At 44.1% G+C, this 23,427-nt stretch overlaps 1 protein-coding gene across 7 annotated transcripts; it reads left to right on the forward strand.

Moving 5' to 3' along the window:
• The first annotated feature begins 9,327 nt into the window (after positions 1–9,327).
• On the forward strand, positions 9,328–21,623 carry NCOA4 (nuclear receptor coactivator 4). Of its 7 annotated transcripts, none has more exons than XM_082286045.1 (10): positions 9,328–9,392; positions 14,873–15,046; positions 15,517–15,657; positions 15,778–15,866; positions 16,328–16,436; positions 17,029–17,100; positions 17,503–17,646; positions 17,868–18,875; positions 19,192–19,281; positions 19,840–21,623. In XM_082286045.1, the coding sequence occupies exons 2-10, from the start codon at positions 14,906–14,908 to the stop codon at positions 19,843–19,845; spliced, it is 1,800 nt and encodes a 599-aa protein (XP_082142171.1). In that variant the 5' UTR covers positions 9,328–9,392; positions 14,873–14,905; the 3' UTR covers positions 19,846–21,623. The 7 variants fall into 7 exon arrangements, with proteins under 7 accessions (XP_082142171.1, XP_082142170.1, XP_082142173.1 ...); XM_082286044.1 differs by having other exon boundaries at positions 9,331–9,392; positions 14,893–15,046; XM_082286047.1 differs by lacking the exon at positions 9,328–9,392 and adding an exon at positions 9,432–9,538 and having other exon boundaries at positions 14,893–15,046.
• Positions 21,624–23,427: the final 1,804 nt, after the last annotated feature.

Raw genomic sequence — 23,427 nt, forward strand, 5'->3', positions numbered from 1 at the left:
AGTTATGATGAATTACACTCTAAATATCCAGAACTTACGTTTACCAAGTGATTGACACAAGTGTACAGTGTTACCAAAGATGACTAATGTAATGTGAATTACTTACTGAATGCTTGTTTAGAGACCTGAAACAGAAGCTGTTCAGAGTAGTCCATGGCACCACCATATCCCACAACTCAAGAGCAGTTTTGGTTTGCTTGTATTAAAAGTAATTTCCAGTGAGTTCTTTCTATGTGCATCTATCCTAAACAGTATTATTTGGCTGTTGCATAAGCCACAGGGGACAGTTTGCACGTAACCTTTGCCTGTCTTGTGTTCCCTCTCTGGTGTGACGTCAAGCGTCTGCTGAAAATGAGACCTTGTGTCTTCCCCAAAGTACAGTCCTAAGGTTATTCTGAGTGCCTTGGTAATTTAGGCAGCTTAAAGATTTATTTTCTTCTAAAAACAACTTTGCAAACAAGTGTTCAGTGAGAAACCTGTTATGATAGTGTAATGCAGCCATAGTGCAGGGCCTGCTTGAAGTGAAAGGTTTGTCAAGGAAGCTGAGAATACTATTTCCAGTGTCATATGTGCCTTGGTCAATGTCTAAGATTCTTTAGGAAACGAGATGTGCAATGTTATTTTTCATGAGGAGAGAAGAGAAACATTCATTTGTGTCTCAAAGGAAAATTTGCAGTGTCTGAGAACTTACTGCTGTGGAATTACCCACTCGTACTTCAAATGTGTGTGTTGTGGTTTGTTGGTTTGGTTTGGTTTTTGTTCCAGTTAGTTAGCAGGCTGTCTACAAAATGTTCACCCGACATTTGTGTATGCACCAGAGGCCCTGGTGATTAGGACAGCTTTAAAATTTCATCTAGAAAATCCTTAAATGTAGGACCTGTTAGCTGGAATGTCCTGTGATGCATTAATTTAATAATGTAGAATGGTTCGAGATCAAATTTTCACTCCTGGGCAAAGTGGGATTTAACAGAGCTGGCTCCTGTGAAACTCACCTTGAGTTCAGGAGGCTTCCTTCAGACCCTGGGACTTTGGCCACAATGAAGTCTGAGCTCAAAATGAGTTTTATACAAACCAAGTGTGAAACCACTGGGATATAATGCCTTACTCAGGATGCCTCTACAGCTGTGAGCATCTAAGTTCTGATAATGATTCTGGATGTTAAAATACCTTTTATTGAAGCTTTAATAGGAGAAAGGAAGTAATGAGTAACTAAATAAAATTACTCTGCTCTTATTTAGAGTTTAGCTAAGCAGTTTCTATATTGGCTTTTTTAATGGTCCAGAATATTGTACATTGATTTTTTTCCTTTCTTCAAACATTACACTTTGAGAATTTTAAGCACTATAGGGGTCTAAAGCCTTGTGTTGTCAGTTAGCTTGTCCTTGAGTGTGCAGGAGAATTAAAGATTTGAAGAGTCAAACTAAAGCTTTAAAACAGTGGCGTACCTTCCTCCCATGACCATTGTAATCCATATTTTTAAACTATTTGACATGTGGAATAATCTGTATTCTCCTTCCCACCCCTGCCATTCCAAGCACTTCTCCACAATAAAGCCCCCAGCTCTAGGAAGGTGATATCATGGGACCAGTATCAAACTGGTCAGAAAGAGAGAGTTTGCAAAAGGGACTGGAATAATACAGCGAAGTCCCTAGAATGCTTTGGCTATAAAACCTGGAACAGCTCTTGTATTTCATACAGTTCTGGTGTAAATTACTTATGGTTTATGCATTGGTATGACTTGCTACTACACTAGTCCTAAACATTGATTATCATTCCTGGATGAGAAAAATAAATTACAAGTAAAGGGAAAGGATACCAATGATTTGCGAGTCCAGAAAAACAGATGCTCACTCATTATGGGCATTCTGAATCTTCTGGTTATTAATCAGGGTTGCTGTTATTTACAAAAAATCGTGTTTATGTTTGAGGACTTCCTAAACTTTTGGAAAGGTTTAAAGTACAAGAATATAATGGAAATCTGAGAAAAAAACCCGACAGCAAACACTCATCTTAATATTAACTACAGAGATAAAACAAGTTGTTCCACTTGTATGATCGGAGCCTTAAAAACAGGGTTATTTGGATTCACTTTGCATTTGGGTTCAATTTAAGAAAACATTTAAATGCAGCCATTTTGTACATTAAGTATTCTCTGTTCAAGTGTTACTCTTGTAAATGTGAGTACTCTGACTCTGTTTTGTAATATTTTCTAACTTAGGAAAATCCAAGTCCATTATAGTCTACTCTTAAGTATAAATAAAGTAGCAGGAAAACTCACACTAGATTTATAACTGAACACAGATGTTTGCCAAGCTAGGGTGAAATCAGGGTGTATTATTTTCTCAAGCCCATTTGAAAACCAGTTTGTATTGCATCATGCTGCCTCTGTTCTCCAGCCTGAATGCTCAGGTGCCAGTTCCAGCTGAGCAGATTTGGGCTGCCTTTCCCAGGAATCCTCAGGGAGGGATGCACTGACACACTGGGTACTTAACTCTTTTGCCTCAGTGTGCCTTCTTTGCCTTGGAGAACAGCCCCGGTTAATGCAGTATTTTGGATATGTTATGTTGGCCCTAGACACTAACTAATGTCTCTAGAAGGAACTCATTGTACATTGTACATTGATACTTAATGGCTGAGAATGATAATGGGCTGAGATGCTTAGCTCAGTGGCTCAGCACAGATTGAAGGCAATTGATACTAATATCAGTATTCTGTTGAAATAGTCCTGAAAAGGTGTTAGAATAATTCATTTCATTCTGAATTAGTATTTACTGTTACCATTCCTAAAGGAGAGGCCAAAACCTGTCAGACATTTGACACTGACTATTATCATTGCAGTTTCAATTTGAGATAATCTTTGCCTGCGGGGTTAAATACTGAAATAGAGGGTATTATCTCAATGCTTTAAATAAAAACCTTCCATAGATAAATCAGTTCTTTAAAAAAAGCCAAAACAACAGTTGCTTAGTCATTGTCATATCAGTTACTTTTAAAATAATTTTATTTATTTGTTTGGTCCTCACCTGAACATATTTTGCTTTAGGAAACCCTGCTCCAGAGAAAGCCTATCTTCTTTCCAGATGTAGCTTAAGAAAGTTTGTGTTGTACAGCTGAGCCAAAAGGCCCCACAGACAACACTTTTGCACAGTCCTTTGAGACAGGGGCGAGTGAGAAGAGGAAAAGGTAGTCAGCTGTTCTGTACCAAAATGTAACCAAGATGTTCCAGGGAAAAAGCGCATCTCCTCTGTACAGACAGAGCAATGTGTTTCTTCCTGATCACTTCTCTGCTTATAGCCAGTAAGAATAATGACAGACTGGACTAATTGCATTATTGGATAGACATTTAGTCTTTTAAATCCAAAGCAGTAACGACCTGTCTGGAGATGTGCTGAGGTAAGAGGCCTTCTAGAAGGATGTTACTCACTATTAAAGATTGAATAAGGAAAACAGTGTAGCTTTGCTCTAGGAAAAGTAATGTGTAGTGAGGTTGGGTTAAAGCAGAAGCTCAGAGTGGAGGTGAGATCGAGGGACCCCCGCTCCACAGAGGAAACAGGGCTAGATGTCCTCCAGACACTGCTACTGTCCCCTATCTCAGGAGCTTTTCCAACTGTGAAATTGGAATGTTAATACTTCATTGCCATCTGTTCCTTTCAGACATGTTGAGGTGATTAATTTGTCTTCTTAAGCCCCTTGAAAATGAAAGCAGTTTATTAGTGCTAAGTAATACTGTTAACTGGCAAGAGAGAAAGAGGCAGTATGTGGGTTTATGAGTTGGAAATAAATAATTCTAATCAACTCTCACTGTACTAGTTAAATAACTTAGTGGAACTTGCTGCATCAGTCACTTGTGTCTTTCCCTTTCAGGGGACTTTAGGGGTCTAGGATTAATTTCTAAATTTTATTTCTTTTCCCTCCATTCAGAACTATGGATCTGAAATGAAGAATATAATGTGCCTATTCAGCTTCCTTCCAAAGCCTTGTTATTTACACAGGCCACAAGATCCAGCTGCCCTTGGCAAAACAGAGGAATCTAATGCCTGTGAGCCTGTGTGCAGACCCCTGGGCTGCTTGTGTCTGCAGGTACTGCCTGTCCACAAGTACTGCGTGTCTTGCAAGCCCTTCATGCCTGCTGAGGGAGGGAGCTGGTACTTTCTGATGATGCTATAGTCTGGGTCATCCCACTCCCCTGCCCCTCTCCAGGGCAATTCTACAGAGCCATGTGGTTTTCAAGGGAAAGAGATCGGTAAGCTTTGTGGGTGACATGTGGATTAGTGAGAATTTTGTTCCTTTTCTTGCTCAGAAGACAACTTGCAGACAGAAGTTACGCCCAGTTTAAAAATGGTTGTGCTCCCTTTTCACCTCTGCCAGCTCCAATGAGCATGTCCATTTTCTGTGGGGTAGCACCCCTGCCACTGGAAAAACCAGTGTCATGCAATTGTTTCTTTCCCCTGGAGCTCTTTCATCAGACTTGGCACACAGTTACTTGCAGCTTTTACTGCATCAGTGAAGGGAATGGTGCATATCTTTTGCGATGGTTGCTTGGCTTCCGTCTTTCTCGAGCTGTAGAAGTGCTGAGCCTTGAGCTGACAGCCATCACATGTACCAGGGCCAATGTGTTCAGATAGCAGAGTACTAAGCTGTAGCTTGTAAGTCTTTGGAAGCATTAATCCTTTCTAATGTGTGACCTAAACAGATGTCATCTGTCTTATTATGAGGCTTTCAGTGCTGTGCCACTCAGATGGCATGTGAAGGAAGCTTAGAAAACAAAGGGGAGAGACACAAGCAAGGAAACGATTCTGCAGACTTCCATCCCCTTCCAGCCACCTCCCGCTCGCCCACAGGGACTACAGACAACTCCAGTAACAATGGTGTCACGGGTGTGATGAAGGGGAGATTTTGTCTCCCGAGGTATTAAAGGTAGTGGCACATAAGGAATGTGGGTCAGGCGCTCCGGTGCACTCCTGCTGGCCAGGATTGTATCTCTGAGCTCCACCTGGCGCTCATCGCCGGCGGACGGCTCCGCAGGACAGACCCGCTCTTCCTCTCTGCCTTCTTCTGGTCCCTGCTCACCTCTTACAATTTTTACTGTAAAGCAGAGATGGGGTCACAGGTTGGGGTGCAGTGACCGCTGCCCGAACACCCTTCTGATCGTGTTTTCCAGCACACATCTGCTGACGGGCAGCTTTTTGTGGTGCAGGAAACACACAGAACTATGCAGGCCTGGGTGCCAGCACCTGACCTGTGCTGTACTGCCCTCAAAGCGACAGCATTTCTGGTCCTTCCCTTGACACAGACACAACACCCTCAGTGATGACACATGCATAAAAAGTAGGCCTTTTGCCTCCTCTGATGGCTTTTTGCAAGCTTGTAGGTAATTTGTTTACACTGCCTCTGATGCTGGTTGTAGTGCAAACTGGTGCACTCCAGATTGGGACTGGGTAGAAATTCCTGTGTGCAGGTAATTTGAATGCTGTCTTGTGTTCACATTGTCTGGAAAATCCCACAAATGCCATTGCCTCAGAGAATCCAATTTTAGAAAAGCTTGTACATCGATTTAAATTCATGGTGTGATGTTATAATTTGTTATGTTGTAATTTCTTCCTTGTCCACATAGTGATCTGTGTTTTCTACATTTCATGCTTTTTTTCAGCATCAACCTCACTCTAACAGCAGAATGAAGGGTTAATTTAATGTTGTGCTGCCGTAGGTGCTTTCTTAAAAAGGATCTTGGGAAAAGATGAGACACACGTTTCTGAGAAAGCAGAAGAGATCTGTTTCGATTGTGTGATGCCTGTTGTTCAACAACCTGCTTCCCCACACATATGAGAGCAAACCCTAGAGCTGTAATGCAGCCCTTCTGTTCCAAGTCTGCACTATGAGTCCTTTCCTGTTCCAATTTTGACTGGAATATGTGTGTGTATATATATTGGGGGCAGCTGCAAAATGTCTAGTGACCAAAATCACACTGCTGTTTTACTATAGGCTCAATCTATGTTTGTGATAGAACAAGTTTTCTGAAGCAGGTTGAAGCTTCATGAAAACAATTTTAGTCTAGTTAAAATTGTTTCTACACTGTTTACATGCCTCCCTCCCTCTAGTGTGAGTCCTTTGGTGCTGTGCCTGTTAGTTCTTGCATTGATAGGTTTGGGCCATAACAAGTAAGAGATTTGTTCACATCTGTGGTGGGACCCTAATTCACAAATGCAACCCATTGGTTCCAGAAGTTCTGCCTTTGGTTAGGCTGGCTGGAGAAGCTACAGAAGATCTTCCTGAGAACTTCTTTAAATGAAAGATGAGTGTGGAGGTAGGTGTAGTCTGTACTTTTGTTCGATGTGAAGTAGGATAGATGAATAGACAGCAATTTAAAAGTTTGCAGAAATTAGAAACCTCTAAACTAGAGAAAGGAAAAAGGCTGTGCGTGGTGTGCAGGAAAAGGCTATTAAAACATCTGTTTACAGTCTATATATGAAACTGTTTGTGTGGGAGCTCAAGAACATTTCGTTTCTCTCTGGCACCGAGGTAGCTCGACACAGAAAGCAAAGATTCAAGGGGAGTAAACGCAGCGCAGAGAGCTTTGAAAGTGCCTGCAGGGCACTGAAGCCTTTGGACTTCAGCACAAGCGGCGGCTGCTTCGCTCGGCTCCTTGGGCGGGCTGGGGGCTGAGGTCGCCCTGGGGCCACAGGCGGGACGGGCCCTGCGGGAAGGCTGGGGATGGATCTGGTGCACAGCTGTGGGACCGAGTGCCAGGTCACGGCCTGCCTGGAAGGGGACCAAGGACAGACGTCAGAGAGGATACGTGGGAGGGAGGGTCATGCACCCCGGCTGGCAGGGACAAAGGGAAAACAGGCCTTTTCCAGCGGCAGAGCTTGAGGAAACTGGAGATTCCCGCGGGAGCTGCGTGAGGTTCCCTGACGCCTACAATGACCACTCCTCTAGAGTTTCATACTCCGCCTTGGGACTGCTGCTGTTTGTGACAGGAGCAGCCGGCAGCTTGTTGGTCTGCCTCGGCTGTGCCGGGCTTGCTGCCCCCCTTATTCCCCCTTTACGCGGCAGGGATGGACTGCTTAATAACTGCGTGCTAGCATTGCAGAACAGGGAAATCACATTCTGGGGCATTTAACAGGGAAGTTAACACCGCTGATGCTCTTCAACTACATTATTACAGTTGTTGAAAGAGGAACGGTCTGAACAGAAAACAGAAGCATTCTTTAAACCCCATAAAATTTGCTCTAAAATAATTGCACCAGAGAATATTCGTCAAGTTCTTTGTGGTTTGAGTGTGCACAGTAGTAGAGTTTTGCAGGCCCATACCTAAGAAATGCAGAAAAAGCCTCCGGTTCTCCACCGAAGCTCATGTTTCCAAGGGATGGGAAGGGACGAATCTGTCTCTGGTCTTCATTTTCACACTGCAGATGAGCAAGGAAGAATGTCTTTGAGTGTGACCAGGGAGTCATTATGCACTTTTGCCGAATCAAGGAAGGATTAGTTTATGCTGCAGAACTATATGTGGGATTCCCATTCAGCAAGAAATAGCACTGAATCATGGGTATAGGCGTGCATTACATGGTGTCACACTTCTTAAGGGAAAAGCTACAGGCTTTTATCCTCATTAACTATTTCTGATGTGTATGTAGATCCCTTTTATGTATCCAAAATGCTTTTCTTCATCCTCAGATTGGAGGCTTATTGTGAACACTGATACACAGTTTTATCTAGTGCTGAGGAACTGCCCACTGTATGTCTCCATCTTTGCTGCTGTTTTAACACGAGCAGATCATCTTGTTTATTTTCCCATGAAACTGCATCTCTACCCAACCTTTTGCCTCTATTTTAGTAGACCACCAATTTGCCTTTTGCTTAAGCCGATGTAATTTTAAATTTCTTTTTCTGATCTGCTATGTAGGTTTGTGTAAAAAGGCACATCTGGCATGGCAAAGGGTATGGCTGAGGGAGGAGCAGTGTGTACTGCCATGAGGGGTGGGAGGAAAGAGACCATTAAAATATGTATGTGGTTCCTTACCCTTGATATTCCTTTAGGGATAAGATGGAAGACGTGTCCAAAGAGCAAATCCTCTTGGAAAGGCATGACCTTAACCACAATGAATCCACACAGAAAGTGTACTGTGCAGAGCAATTCTACCAACAAAAAACCACTCAAACCATCTGGATTATGACAGTGCCTTGGTCAAGCCCTAGGAAGACATGACAGAAACCTGCCATTGTCCACTCTGCCTGCTTGCCCAGAAGAGGCAGCTTTCTTTTCTTGGGAGAGTCCTGCTGGGCAACTGCATGGGCGGACACAACAACACTGCTGGTTTTCCAAGGTCAGGCAGGGTTGGTATTATTTTTCCTTTTAAATCCAAATATGCAGAGAAGGATTATATAATACACCCTGTGTCTCCTACATATTTATACAAGGAAGCCAAATACCTGAAATGCTGGTTCCTAGGGTAACAGCACATCTGGGATTAGGTGGCTGACTGCTACTTTCTCTTATGTCAGCATTGAATAATTTGTACTCGTAACTGCGAGCAAGGTCCTGTTCAAAAGAACGGCTCCTTGGTCTGTGCCCAGAGGAGGAAATGTGTAGGAAATTGTGACTCAGCTACCGCATGTACTCAGCTACTTATATTTCCATTTGAAGTCCTTTCTGCTTGAAGCCCCAATACATTCTCTGCTAATCTTTAAGTGCTGTGCACACACCTACAAAAGGCAGCATTTCACACATATGCTGGCCGGGTGGTCATGGAAAGGCCGAATCTCACTGAATCACAGAATATCCTGTATTGGAGAGGACTCACAAGAATCATCGAGTCCAGCTCCTGAGCAGCCACCCCAGGATCGAACCCACAACCCCGGCGCCATCGGCTCCGCGCTCTAACCAGCTGAGCTGATCTCCTCGCCCCTCACCAGCTGAGCTGATCTCCTCGCCCCTCACCAGCTAACGTGCGTGGGCAGCGAGGAGTAACTGGATTCTTTTCCCAGCTGGAAACCGGGATGGCAGTACTGGGAGGTGTTCTGCCGGGCTTCACACTTGCGGAAAGGAAAACCCCAAACCTGCACTGTGTAAAGCCAAACCAAGCCACGTACACTGGGAGATTTCCGGTGGACACGCGGAAGCCCCAAACCGGTGGCTCGGCCCATGACACACGTTCTGTGCTCCCGGGATTTGCCGTGCCGGGTCGGCCGTGATTCCCGGATTTTGGCTGCCGTGTGGAGCACCAGCAGCAGCAGCACAGCCCCCGCCGCTCCCTCAGCGCCGCCGCAGCCCCTCCGCCGCGCCGGCAGGGGGCGCGCGGGGCGGCGGTCTCGCGAGAGCGCGCGGGACTGGCGCGGGCCGGCGGGCAGGCGGGCGGACGGCGCGGGGCTGAGGGAGCGGCGCGCGGACGGCGGTGAGGGAGCGGCGGGGCTGGCGGGGCCGGGGAGGCACCCGGGGGGGATCCGAGAGCAATCCCGTAAGGCAGCCCGTAAGGCAGCCCGTAAGGCACCCCGTGCCGCGCAGCGGGAAGTGCCCAGGCACCCGGCCTGGATCGAGCAGGTCGGTCGGGAAATGGACGCTCCGCGGCGCTGGGCTCACACGGGACACGGAGACGGGGTTTTGTACTGATCTCGCTCTCTTCGCGTCCCGGAGAGGTTGTGTCGCGAGCGCTCCTAAAGCCACGTCTCTGATGCAAAGGCAAAGTCTTTTGTTAGCAGCTGCGCTTCTCGGACGTTATATAAGCAGTAAATGTCTGGGTTAGGAATGGTCGGGGTTTTGCCGCATCGTGTTTGTTGAAAGTTTGTCCGACCTGTGTTGTTCGATGCCGGTAAGTGGTGTGAGCCAGAGCTTCCAGGGGTTTGCTAAGCAGTCTGACAGCTTTAAACTCGGTGTTTATGGCTGGGACTAAAGAGAAAAGCTGTCAGAGGAACAAGGTTGCCTTCCCTTGAGACTTTGAGTAAGGTATGCAGTCACGGGAGCGGAAGAAAGCTGGCAGCCATGTAAAAACCACTGTTCATCACGGTGTAAGTGCATGACATTGGATAGATGGATGTGCAGAGAGCATGGCAGTGCTATCTTTGGGGCCATATGCTTCACGCAGGGCTAGGGATTTGTTACTTGTTTTCCAAAGGGTTTTCAGTGCAAAAGTGTGGAAGATAATTGTGTCGTAATGTGCAGTCTGTGTTAAGATAAGTGTGTGTCTTTCCCACTCTGGGGTATTGTCACTCTGGTACTGTCAGTAGTAATAGCATAGAGATTTCAGGCCTTCATATTCAGATACTTTGTGATTTCACTTATATGCCTGTTGTGCATAAAACATACATTTATGATAGATGGAATGAAATGGTGATCAGACTTCTTCACAGCTGCATTAGTGACTTGTGACTGTTCAGAGCCCAGGTCTTGTGAGAGTGTCTCAATACAAGTACTTTGTGCACTGGCTGGGCTATTTTGGGGGCTAAAATAGGCAGAAAAGGTAGTCACACATGTTCAGATCTGTGCCACAGACCATATACTGTGCAGACAGGTGAAAACTACCCGAATTTTAGAAAATGTATTACCTGAAACTTTTGTTACTATTCCTTAAGGTGTTGATTTCACTTTGTCTCTTACTTGGAACTGTTCAAGGTTATTTTTTTTCCTTCACACAGCCTGTAACTTAAAAAATAGGGTGTTATATATTTGTTTTGGAGTAAAATAATCCCCTCATCTGGAGCTGCGTACAGATACTGGCACGTTACACAGATACTGAACTGTACAAAGTGCTTGTTATGCTTGGATGTAAATGGGAAGTTCCAGGATTCAGCTCGTGTACTTAGAGTAGTTCACTCCCTGACCACAGCTCCCACGTACCTAATTTGGGAGAGCTTAAGAAGAACTACTGTTTTTTGGTGGGGTAAGATGGAAATCCATGGGGATTTCAGTTCAAACGGGCCAGCTGGTTTAAAGCCACATAAAGACAGGTCAGAGAGGCCTTTGGAGCAGCCTTGTCCTGCCAAATGGAAGAAGTCATTCCACATTTATAAATAGAGCCTGTTCGATGGGAGGCTTCATTCCCTTTAGAAGCCTTTCCCCAACAAAGGCTCTGCACAGCCATGCTTTTGAGGTGACCCATTTGAAATGGAAAACAATGCTCTTCCCAAGGGCAGCAGGGATGATTGTGCTGAGAGTGAAAGCTGGTAAAACCAGTTTCCTGCTGGCCTGTTTGCAGACTGTGCAGAAGAGGCAGGGTTGTCTCCTCCTCTTCTGCTCCCCAGCCACCAGATACTTAATTAAAAGCTGAAAATTATTTTTCTCCAGTAGTTTCTGACCTATGGAAATTAACACCTCAGGGGTGGAGTGTAGGCAGCCAGGAGGTTGCACAGAGCACCAGGAGTGATACTCAATACTGTGAGCAGGAGTTGTGGGTGCAGGGTCTTGGGGTGACAGCTCTCCAGCAATCCAGAAGTCTTCCTGTAAAAACTGGTAGTTGTTTTCCTAGGAACAATAATACCATCTTCCTGCATCATTCAGGCAGTTATTTTGGTTTAATGGCTATAACATTTTTACTGATTACATGCAGGTGAGGACACCTACATTGCCCATCCCTGGGAGCGTTCAAGGCCAGGCTGGATGGGGTACTGAGCAGCCTGGTCTAGTGAGAGGTGTCCCTGGCTATGGCAGAGGGAGTGGAACGAGATATTTCAAGGTCCTTTCCAACCGAGGCCATTCTATGTGCTTTCCTCAGCTGTGTGTGTGAAATTATGGAAGCAAGAGTCGATGTAACAAGGGTGGTGTATGTGTGTGCATGTCATTTTGGTCCTTCCAGGAGCTAACTTGCATCCGAGAGGCTCAGGATTTCCGAGTGTCAGGATTTCCGGCACGTTGCAGGCTCAGTGCTGGATGGGGAGCCTCACTGCTGGGCTGTGCATGGCCAGGGACGGAAGGTTGAGCTCGGCGGCTGGGTCGGCTCGCAGCTCTAGCTCTTGCTGCTGCATCCGCGCTGGATGCCTTGGCGCTCGGGTCTGCTTTGTTGTTGCATTAAGAAGGCACATTGCCGCGCTTCTGAAGTTGCAAGAAATAGCGGTTTTGTTGCAAAACCTTGAGGTTTCGCGGTTTGAACTGCTGGTGGGATGCTCGGAGGCACTTGGTGTTTTGCAGAGCGGATACGGCTCGGCTCGGTCCCCGCCCGGCACGGGGGTCGCGGCCGGCCCCGGGCCCGCCCCGGCGCTGCCGACGTGCGGGCTCGGCCGGGCGCGGTGGCCGGGGCGGGGCGCGGGCTGGGCCACCGCGATAAGGCTCGGGGCCGCTCCGGCGGGCCAGGGCTTGGAGCGGAATTTGCAGGGTTGGGTGCATTCTGGAAAGCATTCCGGAGGCCGTGCCTCAGCGGAGCGGGAGTCTGGGAATGGAAGTCTTGTTATAAACAGGACATTGTGGAATTGCTTCCTGAGCGTGGAAAGTAAGTGCGAGCTTATCTGGTGGGGGGTGTGCATCCCGTGGCGCACATAACGGGGACTGGGGGGACCCCCGTGTGCTTGGAAACAGTTTGGTGTCACGGAAATGGCCAGAACAAGTGACTGTGTGTTGCCGGCTGTGTGTCTTCTTGCAGAAGTAATTGTATTTTGTTACTGTTGAGGCGAAGTGTGTGAACGCGGGTGTTTCAGAGCATGTGACCTGAAAACATCTTAAATGCCCAGTGCTATTTGGGAGTAACTGGGAAACAAGGAAATAGGTGCTTGCCCTCACTTAGTTTTGTTAGAGGTTTGTGGAAATTGAAAAGAAAGGTGGATTGGCTCTCATGCTCAACATGGGAGTTTTACTGGCTAATTTTCGACGAAGCCTAAGAACAGCCATTTTAACAGGAGTTGGCTGGCTGGAGGAATTAATTCAGCATTCATTCTCCCTACACATTCCGGAGAGAGTCTCTTGCTATCATCGAAAAACAGGAAAAGCAACAAACAATAGTTTCAGAGATCATTAGAGAAGCGTGTGCAAGCTTCTTTAATTTGATTGTGCCATTATGGTGTTGCTAATGAAGAGTATGATAAAGTAGGTTAACATAATTTTCACAAGAGTTTTAAGTACATTGTCTATTATGTGAGCAAATATGATAGTTACATTTAGCCTTTCAGACTTTGACTTATGTGAGAATATAATAAATGAATTAATAATCAATATGATTTTTAAAAATTACTTTTGAGTTTACGATAGTTTTTAAGGTATCTGATATCCTTGTTTTCTTGGCTGGGTGTATTGCTGTAATCTACTTGTTAGATTACATTTGAGGACTAGGGCTCCCGCCTACACTGTTGGCTCCTACCTCCTGTAGGTTGAACATGTGAGTTGAAAAGCAAGATAAAGTCTAAGGAGTGTTGTGAGGAGAAAGGTTAGCTTACCTTTTTTTGAACATGACTAGCATGGTGAAGATGATGAAACCTTACAGAAGTGAACCTGCGAATGAGTTAGGGTGTGCAAATACTGGGACAAAACTGGCATTCATAGCACAGCATGGAGAATTATGTATTTTGGACTTCTGCACCCTGTCTGATTTGGTGCAAAATAACATAAGCTTAAAAATTCCATTTGAGTTCTCTTCTCTTGTATTTGTGCTCTGCAGTTCCTAGAAGATGAGATGTTATGGTGAGGATGGGATTGAGTTGTGTTCCGGGTCTTGGGGTGGCTTCTGTGCCTAGTCCATGTCTCATGTCTGGAGGCACTGGAGTGACAGGAAGCCCATGGTGTTGAGGGAGCTAAGGGAGGTGCAGCCTCTGCTCCTGCCCCACAGTGACCATTGCTTTTTCTGTCACCTTGCACTTGCAAGCCACGCTTAGCCCTCTCCTGTCTGAAACACACTTTAATCTGTCTGGTGGATCTTGGCTGTAGAAGGATTTTTGGTTTGCAGTTTATATGATCATGAGGCTTGGAAATTGCAGACTAAATAGCTGCTTAGGAACACAAGCTCATGGTTGTCTTGTATTCAAAACTACTTTCACTTCTGTCTAGAGCCGTGGTAAAATCTGTGACATTTTAGATTGGCAGATGTGTATGCTTGAAATCTGCTGGGAATTTCCATAGCTGTCATTGCTGAGGACTTGTTTTGTAGAAGGAATACTATGAATGTTTAGTGCTTCAGGAATCCCATGAAACTGACAGGAGAATTCAAACTCTTCGGTAACAAAATAACCCACTGTTGAGGAAAAGTGCTTACACTGATCCTTCCCATTTTTACTAAAAATCCATACTATCTTTTCCCCCTTACTTGCAGAATCCTTACCAGTATAACTTCTGTAGAAATTTTGTATTTGAGCCCCTTTTACTTGAGACTATGCCGAAGCTGACTAAGCTACCACAGCTGTGACCAGGACAAAATAATGGGTAGCTGTTAAAAGTTGTGGCCTTTGCAGCTTAGTAAAGAGTGATCTTTGTAGCAACACATGGGCTTTCAGTTGGTGAAACTGTATTGGAATTTTCTCATTTATGGGAGCCAGCTCATTTGCCTGCAGAGGAAAAAAGGGTGACTGAAATATTTCCTGCCCCTGGCTGGGCCATTCTCCCCCAGCTCCAGCATTGCTGCTGAACCTTCCCTTAACCAGCCCCTCAGCTATGGAGTTTGCTGGCTAGGCATAAAAGCAGGAGGAAGGTGGCTGGCAGGGGAGGATTGCCTAAACTCCTGCAGCTGAAGCTGTTGTCAAGTATCTGTTGGTTTTCCTGTGATTGTGCAAATTCTGCGGGCTGAGGTGTTTGAGAGATGGCTGTTGCTCCTGGAGGAGAGCTTTATCTATGTTTAGAAAACTTGCATCTGTATAGGGTCTTAGGGTTTTTTTTGTTCACCTTTATAGTGAAGTAGAGCAGATGGTTCTTCATATGATGCTGTTCCTCTTCTGTTAAAGAGGAATAGAAACTATTAAGAAATAGTTTTTTCCATTGTGTTTTAGGAACACTTCAAGAATGAGTCCACCACAAGATAGAAATAGAAATTCCTGCAGCAGTGAGACTCTGGCAAAGTGCCTTCAAGCAAAGAAGGACTTGGAAACAGCTATATCTGGAATTGTCAAAGCTGAACAGCAGATTAAAGAAAACTGGCGGGAGGTAATTTAAAATTCTTTATCTTAATTTAAATACTTCTTAAAGATGTTTTAATAACTAACATGACTTCAATGAAAGTTTCTATTATTCCAGAATACTTACTATTATCATGGTGGTCTGAAATTTTCCTAGCGATTCGCAAACACATTGTTGTGTCATTTGGCCATGCTCTTCTTAAAGGTATTCCTGTATTACTAGCTTAAGCATGCAGAATTTCCAAAAGCTGTTGGTTGAAAGATCAGAATAGAGAGAGATTACAAATAACATTATTCTTTGATACCTCTTTAAAGGTAGCCCTGGAACTGTTACTGATCTGAGTTCACGTGGTGCTGTGGGTGACTGTGATGAATTTTTGAGAAATAAATCGCTCCAAAAATACCACTTGCCACTGACAAACAATAGTTTGTAATCAGTGCAGCACATGCTTGTTCACTCTGCTTGACAGATGTAGAAATGTGCGTGTTCCCTGACAGGTGAAGGCCAAGATCCACAGCCACATCAGCCGGCAGCTGGAATGCCTGCGCAGCCGTGAGGTGTGGCTCTTCGAGCAGGTGGATCTCATCCAGCAGCTCAAAGAGGAGGCCTTGCAGCAGCAGGCACAGCAGCTCTACTGGGTGAGGCTTGGTTGGCGGTTGCTGCACCGGCATTTTCAAGCAAACTTTGTCCTTGCAAGTATTGTCTCACTTTTGATCCTGGAAGCTGAAACAATAATGTGTGTTTTGTCTTCCATGCAGTACTTGGGACAGTTCAATTGCCTTATTCATCAGCTGGAACGCTCCTACAGTAACGAACTGGCAAACCAGATTTCAGTTTGCCTGGAGAGGTAAATAGATTTTATGATGCAAGTTAACACAGTTGGGTTTATTTTAACTTATGAATTGAATCTGATTTTTTATTCTAATAGAACTAATAATATATCTCACTGTTCCTACATTTTTAATAGTTCCTAGAAATAAGAACTTCAAAAAAAGTCTGAAGTGATAAACCAGGACTATAATGAGCAGGAGAGGTACTCACTTATGCAGATTATTTCAAATATTAGTTGTTGATGGCAGCTGAAGTAAGAAGGTGAAACTTGTGTTTTGCTGGCAATTTATTCTATTCTTCGTTTGTAGATAGCCATTTCTTTTTTGTATGCCATATTAAAAGTCTTTTTTGTTACCTAATAGCTGCCAAGTAGCTTGAAAGCCTTTTTATGAAATAATGGACTGACTTCCAAAACAGAGTGGATGAAGAAGATGGTAATTTCTTTTTCTTTCTGTAACTATCACCTTACTCTTTCAGACTGGAAAGTCTTACACTTAAACCTGAAGAGTCTTCCATCCTGAATTTTGAGGCTGACACATCTTACCTTCGCCAAGCTATTACCTCATTTGGTTCCATTAAAACGATGGTAAGCACCAGGACTTCCCTGGGTTGGAATACTTGCCTCAAAGATTTATTTTCAGTAGTGCAATCTATTCCAAGTGCTATTTTTGCTTTTAGTGACAGCTTGAATGGATCCTGTGCACGAGTCATATAATTTTAGCTGTATAATAAATACACAGTGGTTTATTAATTGTTGCATGTAGTTCTCACTTTCACTGAGTTTAGTTATGTATATGTTATTTTAATGTATTTTGGCAGAGGCTGAGGGAATGACTACTGCATTCTTTCTCTATTCCAGCAAATGAAAATTTGTTACTGTTCTCTTTAGCTAGCAATAGTTAAAGCATTGTAGATGCTTTCTGTTATAGAAGTATTTTGGGATTCTTATGTAAGCAGCGTATTTCCTGTATTGTTGGAGACAATTCTGTTAAAGGAAGCAGACTCAAGGTAGTATTTTTATAGTCAATCTTTCTCCATTCTGTTTGTAAATGTTGAGAACATTGTTAGCCATGAAGCACTGAGTAGTTGTAACTGTGCTTTACTTCTGCTTTATTGTAGAATTTGTCCTAGAAACTGGACAAAACGGAGATTTAAATTAACGTTTACTTTTCTTTCAGCAAACCTCAGAGAGAGAGAATGCTTCTCCCTGGTTCCCAGGGCAGAACTGTGCCCTAATGAACGGTGAGCAGGTAAGCTTGACCTGTGTCTGTGAGTGTTTAATTGCATTAGAGGAAAGAGGAGAACTCAGGCATGTTAAGTGAGCTTGAGTAATGGCTTGTGTTTGTTAAGATGGCTGAGTAGCCAGTGGCTGTGGTGAGCAGAGTGATCTGATACTGTAGCTGCTCCAGGAACAGACAGGCAAGAACACAGTGTGAAAGTGTATATGGAGTGTGACTGACAATTTTTTAACTGAATGTTCCTTGATGTTGGAACTATCCAATTCCTATGAGTTTTTTCATAATTAGAAGGGACTGTGTTTCCTTTTGGTGCAGAAATACTGATGCATGATGCTGAATGCCTGTGTTGATGTTCACCATAGATTGGCTCAGCAATTAGTCTTTCTCCTAACCAAGGACATTCTCTCTCGGCAGCAGACACTGTGTGGGACAGTGAGTGCCTCTCTGGCTGAGTGGTTACTCGGAAGCAGGCCTGTGGCTGTGTGCCAGGCTCCCTATGTTCCCAGCACCAATCTTGAGGAATGGGTTACGCAAAAATGTGTGTCAGAGCCCAGCCAGGTAAACCTTTCGTGCACTAACTTAGTTTTTAACAGGGGAAAACACAGTATCTGATTGCAGGCAGAATGTGGTGGGAATGAAACTTTCTGTAGAACTCTTTATTGTCTCATGTTCAGCTGATGCTTTGGCACTTACTAGCTGAATGCTCCGAGCTCTATGCAAACAGTAACTGAACATTGCCTTTCAGTTTTAATAGATGAATTTCAATCTGTCTTTACTAGGATTTGAATTCTTCCAAAGTCTGTTATTTTGAGCAAGCCTGGGGAAATCTAAAGGATTTGGAGAACTGGCTCCTGCACAGTCAGCAATGTGATGTTGCTGGGAAGACAGAGTCCCCTGGTCGCAAGGACTCCACCTCTACTCTCAACTCATCCTTTTCCACTATTGGAAAGGTGGAGGAATTAGAATCCCTTGGACAAGAAGAGATGGACCTTTCTGACTGGCTGCTTACTCCTGACACAGAAAATGGAAGTATTGCTTCAGAGGAGAAATGGAAGAATGAATTTAAACCTTTTAGGGAAGAATGCAATTTGAATGATTGGCTCCTCAAAGCTGAAACATGTACCAGTTGTTGTGGCAGCCAGAGCAAAAGTGTGGAAATTGAGAACCTGGGAAATCTGAAGTGCCTGAATGAGCATCTTGATGGAAAGAAATCGGCCACTACATCTGCTGTAAATGCTTGGCTTCTTCAGCATCCCCAGGCCCCCTTTAAAGTGGAAGATGTGTGCAAAGCTAATGATCTGTGTGCCAGCTTTTCAGAATGTGTGTGTGATGAAAACTGTGGAAAAGAGGCTCTTTGCAAATGGCTTCTGAAGAAAGATGGGAAGGACAAAAACGGAGTTCCAATCAGCCAGAAAGATGTACCAGACCCTGAGCATGAGAAGACCAAATTTCCTGCCAGTTCCTGGCTTAGCCCCTCAAAGCAGCTCCCAGGGGAACCCATGAGTGCAGAGAAAGCAGATTATTCAGCAGAGGTCGCAGAACCCTGGAAAGCATTGCTTGAGAGGCCTCTGACAAGCTGGCTGGCCAAGACTGAGCACAAAGCAGAAAGCACAGAAGAAAAGGAGAGTCGGGAAAAAGACAAGAGTTTCAAGAGTCCTTTCCTAGACCTCCTGGCTCCATTCCACCTCCCCTTAAATGTAAACAGTTGGGTGTTGACTTCAAATGACCAACAAAATGCAAACCCACCTCCAGTGGAAGATAAATGGCTTCTGCGCAAGAAAGCACAAGTGAGCATAAGTTTTTGATACTTTTGTGTCTTATGTGCCAGGTTTATTGCTTTACTGAATTTAATGACTTCCTTTTCTTCCAAAGTCTTAGCTCTTCTGGATAATACTGACTGAAGATTTTCAGGTTTCTCGGCTCTTTTAATGTTTTCACAATTATTAGTTACTTAGCACTAAACAAGTTAATATGTTGTACTAAATGAAGACAGTATTAATCTCAAAGACTCAAAAATCAGATTTGGTTTTTTGAACACTTTACAGAAGATACATGAGAATGTAATTATGTTCGGGTTGGTAATTAAGGTGACTTCTCTTTCAGGACTTTGGCCTTCCTACAGTTTGTGACCTTTTTGCCTGTATGAAACTCAGTGGAGATAACGAAAAATGGCTGTATCGGTCTCCTTTACAGGTAGGATGCAGAATGTATTAGAACAGCTAAGCCTAAACATAACTTGGGAGTACAGAACACAGACACTGGCAGCTAATGGTCATCTTCAGTTCTTTAAATGTGATGTCTAACAGTGTAGTAATTCCCTCCCCACAGACCTGTTTAACAGCTTGGACCATTCTCCTTTGTTATTATTCCTCCTCTCTTGATCACAAGCCAGGGAGGGAATTACTTCTGGTCTTGTGTAAGTCTCTCAACTGATGGACACTTGGTAACTTCCATTGCAACTAAGATGTGGAGTCAATGTGTAAATTTCCAAGCAGCTTCTTTCTTATCTCAGTAATGTATTTACAGCTGACATCATGTTTTTCCTTGCTGATGATAACTCTTTGTAGTTGCTTTTGAAATAATGAAAATGGTCCTTAGCGGGAGTACTTCAAACCCTAAAAGGCAGGATACTCAGTTCTAGGAGGAATATTAGTATCACTTTTTTTCCAGGGTATCTTATAGTTGGGTTTTTTTTCCAAAGTGTTGCTTTCTGTTTATCAAAGTGAATAACCCTATTTTAAATTTGTTTAGATGTGAAGAACTGAAGTGTTGAAGTCATCCTCTTCCTGCTATCAGTCGCACATCATGCTGAGTGACTGCAGCCAGCTGAGTGCTTGTGTTTTGTGTTAGGCCGTCTGCTTTCTCTTCTAAAATTATAACAAAGATTCCTTATCTAACAGAATTACGGAGCAAAAGATCCCTTTTTGTTGTCATTGATTCTGAAATGTAAACCCACTGAGCATAAGCAATCTGATGCAATAGAGGTGTTAGCAAGTTTGTATCTGTTATTGGGAATACAAGGATCTTTAATGGGTTGTCACTTGAAGTATGTTGAAGCCAGTGCAGGTATAAAGCAGAATCTTCCTGGTGCTGTGGAACATCCACCTTTGACAGTGACTTCAGAAGTGCTGTTGTTCCTTTCAGCTGCTACAACTTTGTCATGTGTTGGGTTCCAGCTTACTTAGGCTGTACTTGGAAGCAATTTGTTTTATGGAGCAGTTGCTCACTGTGGAGGTTTCATTTGCATCTTGTGTTGGTGCAGTTCCCAGCTGAGTATATGTAGTCCAGACTTTGAAAAAGACATGGATTTATGGGACCTAACACTCGACAGGAGACTTACTTTTGTATCAAAACTTTTCTTGTGTATTTTTGAGCCTTTCAGAGAACAGGGTAGGGTGTTAATTTTCATGCATCAGTAGATCAGACCCTACTGTGTCCCCAGCATTTACAAACTATTTGAATGTCACTGAAAAAGCTGTAAAATGAAATGTGTTTCTGTTAGTTCTAGATATTTCATAATGAATTTTTACTGATTAAACCACTGGAAAGCAGGCATCTTAGCCACCTAATATTTAAAGGTAATATTTGGGGAATAAGATACCTTTCAGCAGATTGATGTCATGCTGCTTAATTGGGAAACACTGACGTGGCAACCTGTGGCTCCTACTGATGCAGTTTAAAAGTATTTAATCTGTGGTTTCCATGTGATTATGTATGTGAAAGTGGGGTCCAGTATCTCGGATCTCCCTGAAGCTGTGGATATAATATGAGCAATACCTCTTCAGATATTTAGCCTTTTGAGCCTGTGGGAAAGAGTGCAAAGATGTTAGATGAAAACGTGGATAATGCCTCTCAGGCTCCTTGGAAAAACTGTGAAGTTCCATTGTTTCTGGTGCAGCTTCTACTCACTTAACGAATTGCTCTTAATGACTATGAAAATAGGCCCCCCTTCTCCCCATCCCTGCTGCCTGCCTGGGAATAAGTGATTTGAGTTCTTCACAACCCTGTAGAAAAGAAATTATTATTAAGATCCGACCTTGGTATCACTCTGCAGTGCGAACACATTCCTGTCTGATTGAGCCTGTGCATTCATTTAAAAGTAAGTTTTCAGTCTGAGAAGGGGAGACTGCACATCTGAAACCAGGTCCTGAAAGGGCTTAACATCAGCAAAACACTTGAGGCTTTTGTACTTCCATAGCCAGGGCTTTCTGCAGGAGGCAGAGAGGTGTTTTAGAAGTTCACTTTCCCCTTCACATGTGTCCTTGTTGCTGCATGGGAAGACTGCACTGTGACTAACTCCAGTAACAGCCTGATCTGATTAGCAGTTGAACTTAATGAAGGTGACTGATGTGCAGCCCACCTCTTCTAATCAATTCCGTATAGTTGTCATTGTGTGCTTCTTTGTCAGTTCATTATGAGCCTTTAAAACTTGGGGGTATGTATTCCTTTACTTACTCAACTGACTTGTTGTCACTAACTGATATTTATGTAAAACATTGATTAGATTTTTCCATTAAAAAATAATTGCAACCGAAGTGTGTGTTACGTCTCATTTACAAGCTGGTTAACAAAAACTGCTGTGGCAGGTGTCCAGTTTGCCTCTGTCTGGAAGCTGCTGCAGTTGTGCTTCCATCCAGATGGGATTCATGTGCTTTAGTTCATTTCACCACTGCTGGAGCTGCACTGAGCTCCCAAGCAGGGAAACTCTGGTAGCAGGCACACCCTTACACACTTAGTGGGAAACTCCTGTCAGGCACTGCCACACTGCAGGTCGTGTGTCTCAGTCACTTGTGCTTTGCTCAGCTGTTGGGAGAAATAGAGACTTGGACAAAATGACCCATTTGCTTTTTACCACTCTTGAATACTTCAAGAGGACTACTGGATTTTAGTAGCATGTGGTCCTTTTCTCCCGTGGCTGAAGAACATCTGTGGTCTGGCTGTGCAATTGAAAGTGAGTTCCTCTCTGCCTCCCTGGTGTTTGAGTATCAGCCTCCCTGCATGACTGGTTCCTCCACTGAGGATTTTCTAGTATTTACACTCCACCCTGCATTGTTCATTAAGAGAACATTTACAGCTGGGCCTGGCAGCCTTTCAACCGTGATACCTTAAATTTCATGTGGGGGTGCACACACACACATTTTTTTAAAGTGGACTGAAGTTCTTTGTTAGAAGTAGTCACATGCAGAACTCCTGAATGTGTGTCCTGAATGTTTAGCTTTCAAACACAGGGAAAAAATACTTTTAAATTATCCCAAGACAGGAGGACAGAGTAGCAGGAACAGAGAATGCTATTCATGGGTTCTCAAATGGCTGCACTTTCTTTGAACACACTGAGATATGTGATCGACGCTCTGTACTGAGGAATGCTTCCTTCCCTCCCACGCTGCTGTGGAGCAGGGTGGCCACAGGTTCCTGGGCCACCAGCTCCCTCCAATCCTTGTCCTCAGGCCAGCTATGGGGTGAGTGGGGCAGCTGTTCCCACAGGGCAGGGAGAGAGGGCGGCTGACAGAGGGGGAAATAACCGTGAGGAACACATAGCAGGTCTTAATCGTGCTGGGAAAGTACCAGAAAGGGTTGGGGTACCCTCTGGTGTCCCTGCACTGGCCGGCATTCAACAGCACAGACCAATACTCACAGAGTACACAAAGCTCCACTTAAAACACACCAGTTTCCTGTCTAGAATTTATTAAGCACAGGGGTAGCCTTCTGTTAAAGCATACAAAAGGACTTCCCCCCTCCTTTTGAAGTCCCGTCTTAGATCACAGGAAACAGACTATGAACACTGCATCATTTTTCTGCCTTAACATACATTCGCCTCCTGCTTTCAAAGCTGCTTCTGCTTCGAGGTGCCCATAGATTTCCAGCCTAAGTAGTGATTTTTCAACACATTCTTCCATCCGTAAGAGACGTCACCTGCTGACTGGGAACGATGGAAGTGGATTTGCCTTTCTTTCCGGAGACTGAGCAAAACCAGCTTCACAAGATTCAAAACCCCTTCATTATACCTGCTGTCTCAGCTCCCTCACTGGGTGCCACAGCATGGAAAGCTGCCTTTTGGATCTATCAGCAAAGATACCACGACTGGCACCACAACCCCACTCTTCCAAGACAGTCAAGGTCTCCCATGCTCACATTTATGTAACACTGCATAGGAGGGCTCTAACTTGAACCAAATCCTGTTTTCAACTTGATTTTACATCCTTTTATTTCTACTCAACTTAGATATACTTTTGGTCACAATTTAAAGTAGCAACTTCATACTGATTGCCAGTCAACTGTGAACACAGTATGTCATGACACAGAATATTGTAAACACGGTCTCTGTAATTGTATCATACA

The sequence above is a fragment of the Coloeus monedula genome (assembly GCF_965178545.1).
Source record: "Coloeus monedula genome assembly, chromosome: 8".
NCBI classification, from domain to species: domain Eukaryota; kingdom Metazoa; phylum Chordata; class Aves; order Passeriformes; family Corvidae; genus Coloeus; species Coloeus monedula.